Source organism: Girardinichthys multiradiatus, chromosome X (assembly GCF_021462225.1).
Source record: "Girardinichthys multiradiatus isolate DD_20200921_A chromosome X, DD_fGirMul_XY1, whole genome shotgun sequence".
Taxonomy (NCBI): Eukaryota; Metazoa; Chordata; class Actinopteri; order Cyprinodontiformes; family Goodeidae; genus Girardinichthys; species Girardinichthys multiradiatus.
Genome location: NC_061817.1, coordinates 23,542,624 through 23,559,861, shown reverse-complemented (window position 1 = coordinate 23,559,861; position 17,238 = coordinate 23,542,624). Strand labels below are relative to the sequence as shown.

Here is a 17,238-nt window from a genome sequence, read left to right as displayed (position 1 = left end):
TGCTTCTGTCTCCCAACAGAACTGTGACAGAACTTTACTTCTATCCCCTTATGCCTCTGGGTAATGGGGAGAATATTCCTTTAAAACCTGCCTACATCTCCACATGTTTAGAGCTTTCTGGCACTCCAATCGCCTTCCTCCTAGAAAATGTATCTTCTCAGAAGAGCCTTACTCAACCACCATGGTTTTGTGGCTATCTTTCAACAATGACTTACTTCCGGCCACTCTTCCATAAATGCCAGTTTTGTTGAGTGCAAAACTAATGGTTGTATTGTCAACGGAACATCTCTTTTGTGCTTTGGATCTCCGCAGCTTTTCCAAAGTTACCCTGAGCCTCTTGGGTGTTTCTCTAAATACTTTGCTTCTTCTTAGTTCAGTTTGAACAGCCATATCTTGGAAGGTTTGTAGGTATGCCATAATTTTTCCACTTTCAGATAGTGGATTGAACAGTTGTCCGTAAGATGCTTTAAACATGGTATATCATTTTATAACTTGACTCTCCTTTAAAGCTATTCACACACTTTATTCTTGACCTGTCTGCTGTGTTCCCTGGTCGTCCTAACACTGTTTGTTCACTAATGTTCCTAAACAAACCTCTTAGGCCTTTGCAGGACAGCTGCAAAGCTAATTCAAACTGAAAAGACTCACAATAAGAAACACAAAGATGGCGATTAGATAAGTTTATTAATAAAAGTTCATATCTTTGGGGCTCGGACACCAGAGGAAGACATGAATGCTGAAAATGACATGAGCTTGAATGAACGTCTGAGGCTTAGAATTATATGAGTCTTCACCCCCTTGGGACCCGATACTGGTGGTGGAGTGGAGGCCTAAGAAGGTGAGGAAGCTGGGAGGAGTATGGAAGGGAGATGGTGGAGGTGGGGCGGAGGAGGGTTGAAGCTCAGCTGAAGAGCGGGGAATCCATGACGGGAGGTCCTTAAAAGCAAAGCCTTGGAGGATGATTGATTGAAGACACGTGCGGATCTGATGCTGATTGGATGGAGGAGAGACGCATGGTGGTGTCATAGGAGGGCCAGGGGGTGGAGGTGAGTCTTTCAGAATGAATTTTCATCAAAACTCCATTTGCCTGAACTGGACATATTTAGGGGTGCCTCAACAGACTGCAGTGATCACAAACAGTGAATGGATAAATAGAGGTATATGGGAAAAAGTGCAGGTCAAATGAAGGAGACAATAATGAAAAGAGTGAATCCCTTCTCTTGATTTGTTATTGTCTTTCAGTACATACATGTTGTGTCCAAAGGAACACTAATGTGAATTAGTGGAGAACATTGTTAAATAATAAAGCCTAAAATATTCTATAAAAGTGGGTATTCACACAAAGGAATATTAATCTCTTATCTGTAATCAAATGTTTCCAAATTGCTTTCTTGTGTCTAATTTGTCACATAGAATAAATATCCTTGAAAGAATCCCAAAAACTAAATTTAAACATTGATTTTAATAGCTTATAACATCAGTAATTAGCTGTGTCTTTCATATGGAGATGTGTGCTAAGTTTAGCTGGCATATTGTCAGACAGGACATCTGCATCTTGTTGGATCTGAGCCAGAGTTGCTGGGTTATGATCCATCTGTTGGAAACTGTCAGCTGCTCTTTCACGTCATTGCAAGGGGTGGGCAGGGCAAGCCAAGTCACTTGGGGAGTGCTGTGGATGGGTTTAAATGGAAGTCTCCCAATGTCACCCAGGCCAAAGCGTTATCTAAAACTCCCTAGTTAGTCATAAGGCCTGGGGTGCATGTGAGCGGTTTTCCAGGAAGATGCTTCATTTCCACTCAAGTATAGGAAATTCTGTCAGGGGCCAAAACATAAATGAAAAGGAATCATGGAAAGTATGATTTTCAAAAAGGGTTTTAAGAAACTACAGCAATATTCATTATAAATATGACATACATTATGTGTGTTCATAAGGGAACTTCTGCTGCATCATTATCATTTATACAACCAACAAAAAGTAGCATTTGATTGAAAAAAGAAAATGTTTTAAACATTTCAAAACATTAAAGAAAAAATGTAATGGGCATACAGTACAGACCAAAAATTTGGACAAACCTTCTTATTCAAAGAGTTTTCTTTATTTTCATGACTATGAATATTGTAGCTTCACACTGAAGGCATCAAAACTATGAATTAACATGTGGAATTATATACTGAACAAAAAAGTGTGAAACAACTGAAAATATGTCTTATATTCTAGGTTCTTCAAAGTAGCCACCTTTTGCTTTGATTACTGCTACGCACACTCTTGGCATTCTGTTGATGAGCTTCAAGAGGTAGTCACCTGAAATGGTTTTCCAACAGTCTTGAAGGAGTTCTCAGAGATGCTTAGCACTTGTTGGCCCTTTTGCCTTCACTCTGCGGTCCAGCTCACCCCAAACCATCTCGATTGGGTTCAGGTCCGGTGACTGTGGAGGCCAGGTCATCTGGCACAGCACCCCATCACTCTCCTTCTTGGTCAAATAGCCCTTACACAGCCTGGAGGTGTGTTTGGGGTCATTGTCCTGTTGAAAAATGATGGTCCAACTAAACGCAAACCAGATGGAATAGCATGCCGCTGCAAGATGCTGTGGTAGCCATGCTGGTTCAGTATGCCTTCAATTTTGAATAAATCCCCAACAGTGTCACCAGCAAAGCACCCCCACACCATCACACCTCCTCCTCCATGCTTCATGGTGGGAACCAGCCATGTAGAGTCCATCCGTTCACCTCTTCTGCGCCGCACAAAGACACGGTGGTTGGAATCAAAGATCTCAAACATGGACTCATCAGACCAAAGCACAGATTTCCACTGGTCTAATGTCCATTCCTTGTGTTATTTAGCCCAAACAAGTCTCTTCTGCTTGTTGCCTGTCCTCAGCAGTGGTTTCCTAGCAGCTATTTTACCACGAAGGCCTGATTCACACAGTCTCCTCTTAACAGTTGTTCTAGAGATGTGTCTGCTGCTAGAACTCTGTGTGGCATTGACCTGTTCTCTAATCTGAGCTGCTGTTAACCTGCGATTTCTGAGGCTGGTGACTCGGATGAACTTATCGTCCACAGCAGAGGTGACTCTTGGTCTTCCTTTCCTGGGGCGGTCCTCATGTGAGCCAGTTTCTTTGTAGCACTTGATGGTTTTTTCGACTGCACTTGGGGACACTTTCAAAGTTTTCCCAATTGTTCGGACTGACTGACCTTCATTTCTTAAAGTAATGATGGCCACTCGTTTTTCTTTACTTAGCTGCTTTTTTCTTGCCATAATACAAATTCTAACAGTCTATTCAGTAGGACTATCAGCTGTGTACTATATCCACCTCCTGCACAACACAACTGATGGTCCCAACCCCATTTATAAGGCTTGAAATCCCACTTATTAAACCTGACAGGGCACACCTGTGAAGTGAAAACCATTTCAGGTGACGACCTCTTGAAGCTCATCAACAGAATGTCAAGAGTGTGCGGAGCAGTAATCAAAGCAAAAGGTGGCTACTTTGAAGAACCTAGAATATAAGACATATTTTCAGTTGTTTCACACTTTTTTGTTCAGTATATATTTCCACGTGTGTTAATTCATAGTTTTGATGCCTTCAGTGTGAAGCTACAATATTCATAGTCAAAATAAAGACAACTCTTTGAATGAGAAGGTGTGTCCAAACGTTTGGTCTGTCGTGTATGTATTGAGCCCCTTTTTAATCCAATGCCTCAAAATAAAATCAGGCACAGCTTCCATTGGAAGTTGACCAAAACAAAATGGAGAAAAAAAGGTGGAGAAAACCAAACTGGACAGAGGAGCAAAGCCTGCTGTTGGCACAATAAATAATATTGTGCCAAATGTCTGTTTTGCAGTTTGCCACATGACATGTTGTAAAGATTTTGAACATGTGGGAAAGGGTACTTTGGTCAGATGAGATCAAAAAAAAATTATTTGACCTACAAGCAAAATGCTACATGTGAAGAAAATGTAACTCTGCATAGCACACCGAACAGACTAGGACAGTTTTCTTCAGTAAATTTAGGGAAACTGGTCACAGTTGATGAGAACATGATTGGAGACAATCCTGAAAGATAAAGTCTTAGAGGCTGCAAAAGACTTGAGAGAAGTGTCTCAAACATTCAACCTGAGAAACGATTGAAGCATTTTCATGTGTTTCAATGGCCCAGTCAAAGTCCAGACTTTAGTACAACTGAGAATTTGGACAACATTTTTCACATATGCTCTCCATGCAATCTGACTGAACCGGAGCTACTTTGCAAAGAAGAATGGGCAAAATTTTAGTCTCCATGTGAACGTAGCTGGAAGGGTCATACCTCCAGACTTTTGCAATTGCTTTTTCAACTACAGCCATGTTGTTTTGGGTATTTTGTTTTCTTGATAATGAAATCCAAATTTGAAAACTGCATTTGTTTCTACTTTGGTATTTTGTTTCAAATTAAATTTTGGTTGATGATACAAAAAAATTTAAGTATGACAAAAACAGCAAAAACAGAAGAGATCTGTAAGGGGGCAAATTTTTTTTACAGAACTGTATAAAAAGTTCTAATGACTAAAAAACTTGGGCAGTATGTATAGCTATGTTCAAATCTAGAAGACCCTATAAAATCTTTCAAAGTAGTAAGTTCAGTAATTTCAAAGTAGTTTGAGCAGTATTTTACACACTTATACTAAAAATTACTGTGAACTCTTAATTTTTGCTTTGCTATATCACTAATACCCATTTCACCAGGTGGCATGATCAGTATTTATTTTAATTAGTCACATATACAATTCTGGAATGTAGTCTAACTAAACTAGATGTTTACAGTGATTGTGATGATGGTAGCCTTTCTTTTGTGGGGACTAATACCAGTCTTGGGTGCTCAGTGGGTGTCAGTAAGGAATCTGTGTGATACAAAGTGGAACACAATGCATTTGTCTTACCAAAGGCGCTCTGATGCCCTTAAATAAAGTCCAGTGAAACCAATAGCCTTCAAAGAACAGAATTTTAATGCCATAAGAATGGTCACCTGAGGAATGTAGGTCAGTGAAAACGGATTAAAAATAGACAAGACTGGGGTAATACTTGTGATTCAATTCAGTTTAATTCAGTTCAGTTTATTTATATAACACGTCATCACATGCACTTTATAATTAAAATCATACAAACAGATTCCAAGTCAAGCACATACATTCCAAATGACCATTATCAAACAATGCAGTCAACTTCATTTTATTATTTAAACTGCTTAAAACATTTTCTATCTAACCAAGCAGTTTAATTAGAGTCGCTGACTTGCAGCATTCATTTCTGAATGAGCGTGTAGCGACAGTTAACAGTCACTTGCATTGTGTTGTTAATTTGCAGCAATCCCTCATACCGAGCATTCATGTAGAGATAGCAGAAGGGAAAACGTCCCTTTAACAGGAAGAAGCCTCCAGGAGAACCTGCAGTGTGAGTAGTCATCTGCCATGACCGACTGGGGTCTTGGGGTGTAGAAGACTGAGCATACACATAAAGACACAGAAGCCCTGATTCAGGGGAATGTTCTATGTTAAAGAAAAGTACAAGGTTCATGGCAGTAGTGGCGCCTTTAGTGGCTTCATCTAGGAGAAAAACACAGCTAAGCAGATAAACTCTGACAGAGTTTTAAGGTCTATGGGATGAAAGACAGCATATAAAGTTAGTTGCAGTAAAATCTCAGCCAGTAGCTATGTCTAGGAGAGAGGCAGGGTTAAACACTGAAAGACAGGGCCAAATGTATCATCTAAAGAAGGAGAACACGAAGTTGATTGCACCTGCAGTAACTCAGCCATTGACCCCCTTCAGGACGATGTCACAGCTAAACAGAACACCAGCCAGAGAGACGACATAAAGTTAAAAGCTGAAAACCCAGCAAATAATGTAAAATTGGAGAGTAATAAGAGTGTAGCAGAGTAAAGGAAAGCGGTTATAATGTCCTCCAGCAGCCTAAGCCCATAGCAGCATAACTACAGAGAAAGCTCAGGATAATCTATGCCAGTATAACAATGAGCTTTACTAAAAAGGAAAGTTTTAATTCTTGTTTTGAAAGTAGACAGTGTGACTGCCTTACGGACTGAAACTGGGAGTTAGTTACACAGGAGAGGAGCCTGATAACTAAAAGTTGCATTGTAAATGTGCAATATTTCTTTTCCTATTAGTGTGATAACTCCATACAGAGATACAGTGGCTTGTAAAAGTATTCTTACCCCTTGAACCTTTCCACATATTGTCACATCACAACCACAAACATAAATATATTTTATTGGAGTTTTATGTGAAAGACCAACACAAAGTTGTTTATAATGGCGAAGTGGACTGAAAATTATAAATGATTTAAAAATGTTTTTACAAATAAAAAACTGAAAGTGTGGGTTGCAAAAGTAATCAGCCCCCTTTACTCTGAGTGCAACCAATTGCCATCAGAAGTTGCCTGATTGCTAACAACTAAATAGAGTCCACCTGTGTGTAATCTAATCTCAGTACAAATACAGCTGCTCTGTGATGTCCTCAGAGGTCAGTTAAGAGTATTGGGGAGCAAACACCATCATGAAGTCCAAGGAACACACCAGACAGGTCAGGTATAAATTTGTGGACAAGTTTAAAGCAAGCTTAGGCTATGAAAATATTTCCCAAGCTTTGAGCATCTCACAAAGCACTGTTCAATCCATCATCCAGAAATGGAAAGAGTATAGCATAACTGTAAGCCTACCAAGACAAGGCTGCCCACCTAAACGGATCAGAGATGCAGCCAAGAGGCCCATGGTGACTCTGGATGAACTGCAGAGATCAACAGCTCAGGTGGAGGAATCTGTCCACAGGACAATTACTGTCGTGCACTGCACAAATGTGGTCTTTATGGAAGAATGGCAAGAAGAAAGTCATTGTTAAAAGAAAACCATAAGAAGTCCAGTTTGCAGTTTGCCAGAAACCATGTTGGGGACAGAGCACACATGGAAGAAGGCGCTTTGGTCAGACGAGACCAAAATTGAACTTTTTAGCCAAAATGCAAAATGCTATGTTTGGCGGAGAACTAACACTGCACATCACTCTGAACACACCATCCTCACTGTTAAATATGGTGGGGGCAGCATCATGCTCTAGGGGTGCTTCTTTTCAGCAGGGACAGGGAAGGTGGTCAGAGTTGATGGGAAGATGGATGGAGCCAAATACAAGGCAATCTTGGAAGAAAACCTGTTGGAGTCTGGCAAAGACTTGAGACTGGGGCGGAGGTTCACCTTCCAGCAGGACAACGACCCAAAACATAAAGCCAGGCCTACAATAGAATGGTTTAAAACAAAACATATTTATGTGTTAGAATGGCCCAGTCAAAGTCCAGACCTAAACCCAATCGAGAATCTGTGGTGAGATCTGAAAGCTGCTGTTCACAAACACTCTCCAACTAATCTGACTGAGCTTGAGCTGTTTTGCAAAGAAGAATGGGCAAAACTTTCAGTCACTAGATGAGCAAAGCTGGTAGAGACATAGCATAAAAGACTTGCAGCTGTAATTGCAGTAATAGGTGGTTCAACAAAGTATTGACTCAGGGGGGCTTAATATTTTGCACAATACCCTTTTCAGTTTTTTATTTGTAAAAAGAAAATAAAAGAAATCATGTATAATTTTCATTCCACTTCACAATTGTATACCACTTTGTGTTGGTCTTTCACATACAATTCCAATATGTTTGTGGTTGTAATGTGACAATATCTGGAAAAGTTCAAGGGGTGTGAATACTTTTACAAGCCACTGTATCATCTACTGTGTTTGCACATGGTAGGGTCAGTTTTTAAAACTCATTTGATTACCATTCAGGAAAACAGTGCAAAGAAGAAATCAACAGAGGTGCTCTCTGACACAGAAGCATGACCTAAATACATCACTTCAATTATCTCTAGAACACACATATAGTACGTTGTAGTGCCATCCATTAGACCATATTTGCCCTTTTAACACATGCTAATGTTTACACAGACTCCTTTGTTTCACTCTATATGTATGCCATGTGACAAACATGTAAACATTGTTCACTGGCTTTAGGTACAAGTACGTAAGGTTGCCAGGGAGCAAATTATGGGGCATTGATGTTCCACTTCTCATTCACAGTTCAATAATAGTTATTGGCCTATTTATTTCAGGTGAAACGTTGGCTATCCTTTAAAAGAAGGTTAATGTGACAAAAAAATTTAAATAGCAGTTTAAAATTAAACAGGATTATTTACTTTTTATTGTTTTGTGTTCGTCAAGTCTTTCGAATGCCTTGTAAACTAAAGAGAGCAATATGTTTTTAAAAATGTGAAATGGCACAAAACATTACATTTGAGTAGATACTTTATTCACTAAAACAGAGAAGGGGTACTACATTTAGTAAATTCAGGAACATTCATTATGAAAGGTGAAAACAAAACTTCACATTCAAAACTGATTTAAAAAAATTTCTTTATACATAATATTTTATCAGTCTTTAAAATAGTATGTTTGTGTTCAAGGGTCCCAGGTGGAGCTATTTATTTAAAGGCTTTCAAAAAGAAAAAAATTATATTAATAAATGTTGCTAGTCATTTTTTACACTTAAGGTCTTGGATAATGCTCACATTATAACCCAACCTTAAAGAAATGCAAAGATAGCTTGGTGAAAATCTACTTTTTGTGTAAACTCCAAAACAAAATGTGGAGCACATAATAAAGATACCTCCATGGGTTCCGTTTAGCAGATGTAATTAGCTTTTATCCTCTGATCACTAAACTTAGGTTTGGATATTAAATCAGAACATAGGAAACCATTGTACTCCTGCACGTTTTAGCAAACATCTCCAGACCTAAATTTTTCTGATCTGTTAGTTTTTGTGTTTTAGACGATTTTATTAGTGAAAACTGGTGCTTGACACCTTGCTTCTGAGTTTGCATACAATGAAGGCAACAAACCACAATCACAAACGGAGTCATTTAAAACTAGCTTTAAAAAACTAGATTTAATTAAATTGTCTGAATAAATATACTAAATTCTGCTTTGACGGTAAATTAGTTTGATCTTTATTATTTCCTAGGACAGATTATAATAAACAAACGGTAAATTGTTTCACCTTTTGATGTATGGCTCATAACCCTTGTGTAATATATAAAGCTCGTTTTGAAAATCATTGGATCAAAATATATAGTGTTTACCATGTTTGCTTTCAGTTTTTATATATCTACGTATAGTTTGTTTTGTAAGATTTGACACATTCAAACACACCAGAAGTAGAGCCGTTAGCAGCCGAAAGAACCGTTTGTGAGCTGAGCCAAATGATCAGGATCTTAAAAAAGAGACGGAATTCTCATCACTAATCTGAGCAGACCGGCGTGTGACGTAAAAATGCTGCGCCGTAACCACGAAGAGCAATGGCGGTGTCTCAACCGAAGCTTGAGAAAGACAGCGAAGACTCCTCTCTTTTGCCTTTAGTTCATGATATAATAAAATGGTAAGTATGTATACATGTGTTCTTGTTCAGCCCCTTTTAGGCGGCGTCATGGTGCATATTGGTGACCTGTCAGCTAAAGCTAACATATAACTCGCCTCTCAGTTGGAAATGTAGCGCATAAAGGACAACTAATGCATAGACGCGATTTTACACTTGAGTACCGTCGTAGAGCTCATTTAGTTTTGAATATTTCTGGCTTAATTTGGACCGTTTGTTTTAATCCAAGCGTTTTAGTCCTGATCGTCTAACATATACAAAACAAACCATTGAAAACCGCAACTTCTACGGTGTAACGACGATATTATTAGGCTGCACAGGAAAATATAAACGTTTGTAGTGGATTGCTGCAATTAAGTTTCCCGGCATATAACCGCTGCTTTGGGTCCATTGCAAACATAGACGTCAGGTAGTGAATCACCAGGTTATGTGACTACAGCTGCTGTGTCCGGCATTGCAGTTTGTGATCAACTTCAGCTGAATATGTTATTGCCTCTTAAGATGACCTGTTATCTATCTGCTGCATTAAACAGCACGCATAATTGAACAGCATATTACTGCTATTCAGAGCGTGTATGCATGATGAAATCAGCTAATATTTATTGCTGTATTTATTTTGAATCTAATTAATTTATTGAATGTATATTAGTTTGAAAATGTACATTTTTATTTCAGTTTCCAATCACAATGTTACTAATTATTCCAGTGTCAGATCATGAATTGACTTTTTCTATCACACTTGCTTTTCAAAGTCTATGGGTGAGACTGAAAAGGCTGCAATTCATCTTGATTCAGCTTGATCAGATGTCCAAAGAAGACTTCTTGAACTGGTTTACCGATCAGGTGTCTTTTTTTTTCTTTTTTAAACCAGCTGGTTCATGAGTAACATGAGATCAAGCAATTAAAACAAACTGAAACTATTATATTGGCTAATAAAATAAATTCAAACTGTGTAATGTGTTTATTTCCAATAAATTCTACTTTGACACAGATAAAAACAAAAGACATAATATGATTTCTTCCAATGTGCTTAAGATACAGACAATAGCACTGACTCTCATTTTCTGGTAGTACCTTTGAGCTGACAAATTAGCCAAGTAAATGCAAGAAGTTATCTACCCCAAAGATTTATGATTCTTAGTCCTATAATATTATTTTATATGTTTTAATAAGTTGGCAGCGCCTAGAGATCCAGGCTATGTCCACAGGTTTATTGATACCTCAACAAAATGTTCATTTTTAGACCAGATGTAGTCTAGTTTCCGCATAGAGCTCTGTGGACAGATGTTTAGATGTTATCCCCCCAAGAAGTGCTCATGAGGATGTGGTTAAGTACACAACAGAATATTTATTTATGTATTTATTATTTTTACTTTTGTCTTTATCTGTTTAAGCATGGATAAGGACAAGGACGGCCAGGATGTTCATCAAGAGCTGACGAAACTGAAAACAAAGATCCAGAAAGCTCGGGAGCAAATCTCCAACATGCCTGGGATAGACAGCAGTCCACAGGAGCAGCAGCAGCAACTCGCCACTCTGAGAGAACAGGTGCGCACCAAGAACCAACTGCTGCAGAAATACAAAAGCTTGTGCATGTTTGATGTACCCAAAGCATCATGATAAGGGTGGATGAGCACTAGACTGACCAGAGGAAAAAGGAAAAAAAAAAAAAAAAAAGCTCATGCTGGTCAAGGACATGGTATAGACAGGATTTTTCCAGACGTTTTTCAGGATCATTAATTGTTTTGTGCGTGTTTGAATTTGTACATTTTGTTTGTTGCCCTTTTGTATCTTATTTTCTTGTATTAAATTTCTTTTCAAAACCTTACCTAGATGTTGTTATTAGTAGAATATGCAGCCATGTATGTGTTTCTATATTGTTTTGGAATCAATCCACTGATGTCACAAACTTAACGGGTCAAATTTGAAAAAAGAAAAAGGTGCCTATATGTTAATAAAGGCAGCAGACTTGTTTTGAAACAAATAGAAATTCTCTCTTGAACATATTGTCGTTTTTATATTAATGGTTTTTAGATAAAATAAAAAGATGATGAAACACATACCATGAGTGTTATGCTTGAAATTATTCACAAGAGAAACCGATGTTATGAAAGTATCAAGTGTTTTATTTTTTTCTTTATGCAAAATCTCAATGAGGACATGATAAATACACATTCATTTTGTTCATTCTGCAACACAAACATTCAAAGTGCCATTCTAACTGAGAATGATGGCAAAATGTAAACATTTCTTCCTTTTAATGCTGCTCTTGAAGAGACAATGTAGAATCACATTTACAGCATTTTCAGAGCATCTACTGCAGCGCGTTTCGGCCCCTATTTGGTTCCATTTCTTTTTGGTCTCGTTTTCTGCAGGCCGGCTGATTTGTAGGCTGCAACAGCTCTGGGTAGTCCCTTTTGCAAAGATGGTGTCAGCAAATAACGCAGCCTTTTTCTTTGGCCTGACTGCCACCTATCGCTTTCTCTTTGATGTACATTAAGTCACTGTGCACACTCGGCCTGCGCGCACATGGTGCCACTATCCCGTACGCGTTCCCATCCTTGCATCTCCTGTTCCTGAAGGACTTTCTGTGCAAAACGTCGTAGTACTGCACGGAAACCTTGCAGTGTCGGTCGGGACTCATCTCGTTGGGCAGCTTGGCCATGGTAAAGAGAGTCTGAAACATCTGATCGACATTGGTGTTCTTTTTTGCAGAGATCTCAAAGTACGCACAGTGCTCTTCTCCGACCAGCTTCTCTATCTCTTCGTCCTGCACCTCCCTGTAAAAGTCCCGGTCGCACTTGTTGCCGCAGATGACGAGCGGAACGTCCACTTTCTCCTTAGTTTTGTTGCGTAGGCAGGACTTGGTTTCATGGATTTGGCGTTTCAGCCGCTGCACTTCTTGGAAGGAGTCTCTGTTGTCCAGACTGAACACCAGGATGAAAACATCACCTGTTAAAACAAGAGAAAACATGTTTAATATTACATCGAGAAGAGAAAATTAGATTGGAGCCACCGATGCGCGTAATTTGGGCTTTGATTCGAAGCTAAACTTACCAGTGAGGATTGAAAGTCTCCTCATTGCAGGGAACGGGTGGTTTCCAGATGTATCAAGGATGTCCAGCTGGTAAACATCTCCTCTGATGCTGTAGAACTTTCTATGAAAGTCTTCAATAGTGGGTGTGTACTGGTCATCAAACCTCTCGTTGAGGAACCGAGAGATGATGGCCGTCTTCCCAACTTTGGTGGAGCCAAGAATCACCATCCTGTGGCAGTTCTTGGCCGGAATGTCGAAGTCATTCTCGGATGAGGACATTTTCTTAATCATAACTGCAGCAAGTTGCACCAGGTTTTCGGCGGTGCCTTGTCAGTGTGAGGGTAGTTTTAAATCCAAGGAGTGAAGGGAAAGCTCTGATCGCGCCCTGTCTGAAGCTGTGAGGGCTGCTGGCTGAGAATTTATTGGGGAAGATCGCCGCGCCTCCATTGCGTCATGCGTCACCCTGCAGCGCCACAGGGGAGCAGGAGTAGAGATCTGCAATCAGAATTTCTAGTGAAGCCGGGATTGTGCGTCAGTTCTTCCAAGTCCATATCAAAAAACAAACCGGTCAGATGCATGCCTATATTTTCATATGCTTGTCACTTAATTAGGAAAAAAAAAAAAACTGTTTACTCCATTTATTTCTTTTAAATGTTTACGATTTTATTTACTATTTATTTTTGTTCAGAAAATTAAAACTTTAAGACCAATTCTAAAAATGCATATTTAATAGAGAAATGTTATATATGTTAAGACTAACACAATCATGGGTAAGACTGCTGACTTGACAGTTGTCCAGCAAATAGTCACTGACAAACAGGGTATTATTAAAGAATCTAGCTTTTCAGATAAGGCAATATCCAGACGTATAAATGGAAAGTTGAGTGGAAGAAAAAAACGGGTGGAAAAAGCCAGCCTTGAGAGGATTATGAAGGTAAACCCATTCAATGTTTAGTGGATTATGTGCTTCAAGGGCCACCTTTTCACTGGTATTTTAATTATGGTTATTCACCTGTCAAGTATTGTTTTACAATTTTATGAGACAGGAAGTTATACCAAGCAAAATATGGTGTGCCCTTAATTTTCATGTAAACATACAACACATACATTACAGACAGTGTATCTTTAAAAAGCTGAAAGAAAATCAAGAACTGAACCAGCATTCAAGCTTAATACTGTACTTCTTGGGTTTCCGGTAATGACTGAAAAGCTGCTTGGTGATGAGTAAGGAGCTGAAAAATATTTAGAGGATATAAAAAAATTAGCTTACCAGCAATATTAGGAGCTAAAACATATTGACATTAGCTGATCTAAATTGATCAGTAAATTTAAAGCCTCCATAATCACTATTAAGTAATTCAGGACAGGTTTGTTTGGTCTATGTATTGTGTTTTTCACTCTTGTCTTTTTCTAATCTGGTCCTTCTGCCAAAAAAAACATTTAAAATGGTCTTTTTATGCACATAGACAGAAGGTGTTGTAAATCTCAAACTGTGTTTTAACAACTCTTTGGTAAATGTAGAATTATCCAACTGAAGTCTGACCAGTTTGAATATGTAAAATGTTAAACTACAGATGGTCAAATCTTTCTGAAAGAACATCAAAATGGCCTCTTTTTTATAGTTTTGAATGAAAAGCTGCCAATCAGACACCAATTCGGCATCATAATCCACAGCAATAGTTTCTTAGAATACTTACACTGTGCACATCACAGAAGGTGCACCCATTCCTACATTACCATGGACTGAACATGCAAATAAGTAAAAGAAAACCTCTCAGTATAACTGATTGACATTTTTTACCCTTTTTGGCATCGGCTTTTGGTGTACCACCACCCTGAGCAAAAAGCCATATTGCCCGTTTTAAAAGAACTGGAACAAAATACAAGCAATGTAGCAGGCTTAAGGAAGTATTTCAGGAGCCTTAATACAACCCCAATTATTCATCACATCCCTTTTGTTATCACTTTCATCATTCGTACTGCTTGGACAAAATGTCAGAATGCATGCACAGTGGCAGCAAACGTCATAGTGGGTAAAAGTGCGGAAAAAAAAAAATCTAAGGAGAAGTCTAGCTGGCTGTAACTACTGCCTGCACGCCATTAAATCCAATCTGTATCGACTTTCTCATATGGCCTATTAATTAAGGTAGCCCAAGATAGATCCTGCCATTTGTGACTCAGACTCAACTCATCCACTTTGCCCAGTTTAAACACTCATCACCTTTCACCTATCTTCTCACCTGTGAATCAGTGTGGAGAAGAGAACGATTGATGGTAAACGGGAAAGTCTTCAATATGATTTAAGTGTTGTTCTTCTAGAACGCAGTTCTTCTTTTTAGTAAGATTTAGCTCATCACATAGTGTGATTTCCACCATCTGATGTACCCAGCTTCAACATATGGCGTAGGACAACATTTTAGATAAAGTGTATCACAAAAGTATTCACACCCCTCGAAATTTTAAACATATGATGTCAGTATATTTTGTTAGGGTTTCATATGATGAACCAACACATAGCTGAGTAAAATTGTGAAGTGGAAGCAACAATATAGGTAATTGAATTTTTACAAAAATAAATCTGAAACATGTGGTTTGCATAGGTTCTTTATATATATGGATAGTATGGCAGTTGCCCAGGGCAGCATTAGAAGGATGGCGCATGAGCGCCAGATAAAAAATGCCCCCTGAACATTTTCTCTATTGCTTTTATAAATGTGCAGTAAATGTAAATGTGAAGGACATCTCGCCCCAGAAGCACAATTCATTTCTTACAGTAAATAGAGTAAATAGAGCTAATCTGTGTGTAATTTGTCAGTAGAAATTCATTCAATTTTCCACAAGCCACGTTGAACATTTTGGCCCACATGCAAAAAGCTATGTGTGGTGGAAAATTAACACTGCACATCACCCAGAACAAAGCAACCCCCACAGTGAAGCATGCTGGTGGTAGCATCAAGCAGTGAGGATAATTTCCTTCAGCAAAGTTTGTGTCACGGTTAATAAGAGAAGGGCTAAACCTGAAGGCATCTTAAAGAAAAATTTGTTAGAGGCTGAAAAAACATCTCATATAACATCATTTGAAATCCTGATGAAATAGTTAGGTTTGCAGCTGTTATGTAATTAAAAGTGAAAACATCCCAGGGATATAAGTACTGTTGAAAGGTTCTTTAACACCAACAAATCAGTTTGACTAAAAGAGCAATGTACAACACCATGAACAGGATGATCTGAGGCTGCTGATCGGGAACTGTAACAGGTCAAGACAACAGCCAACATGTTTTTAATTTAGCAAAAGATGCCATGTGTTGCAAGCAATTGTCAGAGTAATTTGTAGGTCAACCTGCTGCGTTTACAAACCTACGTCATTCTTTTATTATATTGAAGCAATACAAATGTCAACCAGGTTCAAAACATTGATATTGTTCATCATAAATATTCAGCACCAGTTTCATATCAGCTTCTCTACAAATATCCTGTAACCGCTCCAAAAATAAGAAAACAAAGATCTTTATCCACAATGCTTTGTGTTTACATCGTCATATTTTGTGAAACCTTATACTCGCCAACACCAGTGACCTTTGTTAGCCTTCTGTGGGGCAACAGGTTGAAATCAGATAGGTGTACACCTAAGCCAGGGTTGTTCAAAGTCTCGGCGTGCAAGCAGGGTGGAGTGAATCTGTGCTACATCCCTGACTATTGGTTTAAATTCAGGACAATTTTTTCCCAGAGTTGCATAAAACATATCACGTGCAGAAAAACACAATTAGCATGATGCTGCTTCCATAAAAATGTTACAGGGGCTTATTTCCAGAAACAGAAATGTGCGTTCCATTTGCCTCGAATCAAAGTTTTACATAGGCTTAGTATTAGCCTAGATAAAGGGTGGTAGAAGGCTTTTTATGCATTTATCAAATGTGGATTTTATCTGCAAAGACTTACATGCCTCACATGGTATACAATGACAGACTGTAGCATACTGTGTCCTCATGCTCAGGCTCTTAGAACATGTTTTTGTGCCTTAGCCAGTTTCAGCCTGCTTTCGTAAATAAATGGGCTTCTGCACACATGCCATCCTGGCAACGTGGGCCAGCAGAGTAAACACACCGGTGGCAGCACACTTACGCCATGAACAATTATACACCTTATACTAATTTCCTTCTCAGCAATGTTTGCTTTGACCAATTAGCAAGGAGGACAGAAAAGCCCTGAAAGACAAAATTATGAAGTTCATATGGGAGGACAAAATGTTTCATAGCTGATGTGGTTTTGTTTGCTTTTGTTTTGTTCAAGTTACCCCTTTTACAGCCTCTCACCAAAGCCACATGTCCCCAGGTAGTGGTGGCACTGGGGGATAAAAATGTCACAAGGTTTCAAATATTTTGACTTTTTAAAAAGTAATGTATCCTTCTAAAGATAATCTTACACTTCTTTTGCGTTACTCTCCTTCAGCACATCTCTTCACTGTGTGTCTCTGCAATGGGCTGTTGACCTGTAAAGAGGCAGGGTTCACCCTGGACAGGTCACCAGTCCATGCACACAGGGCAATTAAGAGAGACCAATTAACTAAACACTCATGTTTTTGGAGAGTGGAAATCAAAAGGAAGATATTAAAACATATCTTTGCATTGTCTGTCTAACAAACAACAGTGACACAATTTGCTTTTAAGTTAAATGGAGAAAGGCTGCAGAACTCAGACTACTACCTGATGTCATAAAAGCTACTTTTCTGACATCAGGTCATCATCTTCGT

The 17,238-nt window shown here is 38.8% G+C and overlaps 2 protein-coding genes across 2 annotated transcripts; one reads left to right on the top strand and one right to left on the bottom strand.

Annotated features, from left to right (window-relative positions):
* Positions 1-9,311: 9,311 nt before the first annotated feature.
* Positions 9,312-11,511, top strand: LOC124863209 (mediator of RNA polymerase II transcription subunit 9-like). The gene is made up of 2 exons (XM_047357505.1): positions 9,312-9,454; positions 10,846-11,511. The coding sequence occupies exons 1-2, from the start codon at positions 9,375-9,377 to the stop codon at positions 11,069-11,071; spliced, it is 306 nt and encodes a 101-aa protein (XP_047213461.1). The 5' UTR covers positions 9,312-9,374; the 3' UTR covers positions 11,072-11,511.
* A 68-nt stretch (positions 11,512-11,579) lies between these two features.
* Positions 11,580-12,997, bottom strand: LOC124863394 (dexamethasone-induced Ras-related protein 1-like). Its single transcript, XM_047357754.1, has 2 exons — positions 12,509-12,997; positions 11,580-12,403 (listed from the first exon to the last, which is right to left on the bottom strand). The coding sequence occupies exons 1-2, from the start codon at positions 12,777-12,779 to the stop codon at positions 11,883-11,885; spliced, it is 792 nt and encodes a 263-aa protein (XP_047213710.1). The 5' UTR covers positions 12,780-12,997; the 3' UTR covers positions 11,580-11,882.
* Positions 12,998-17,238: the final 4,241 nt, after the last annotated feature.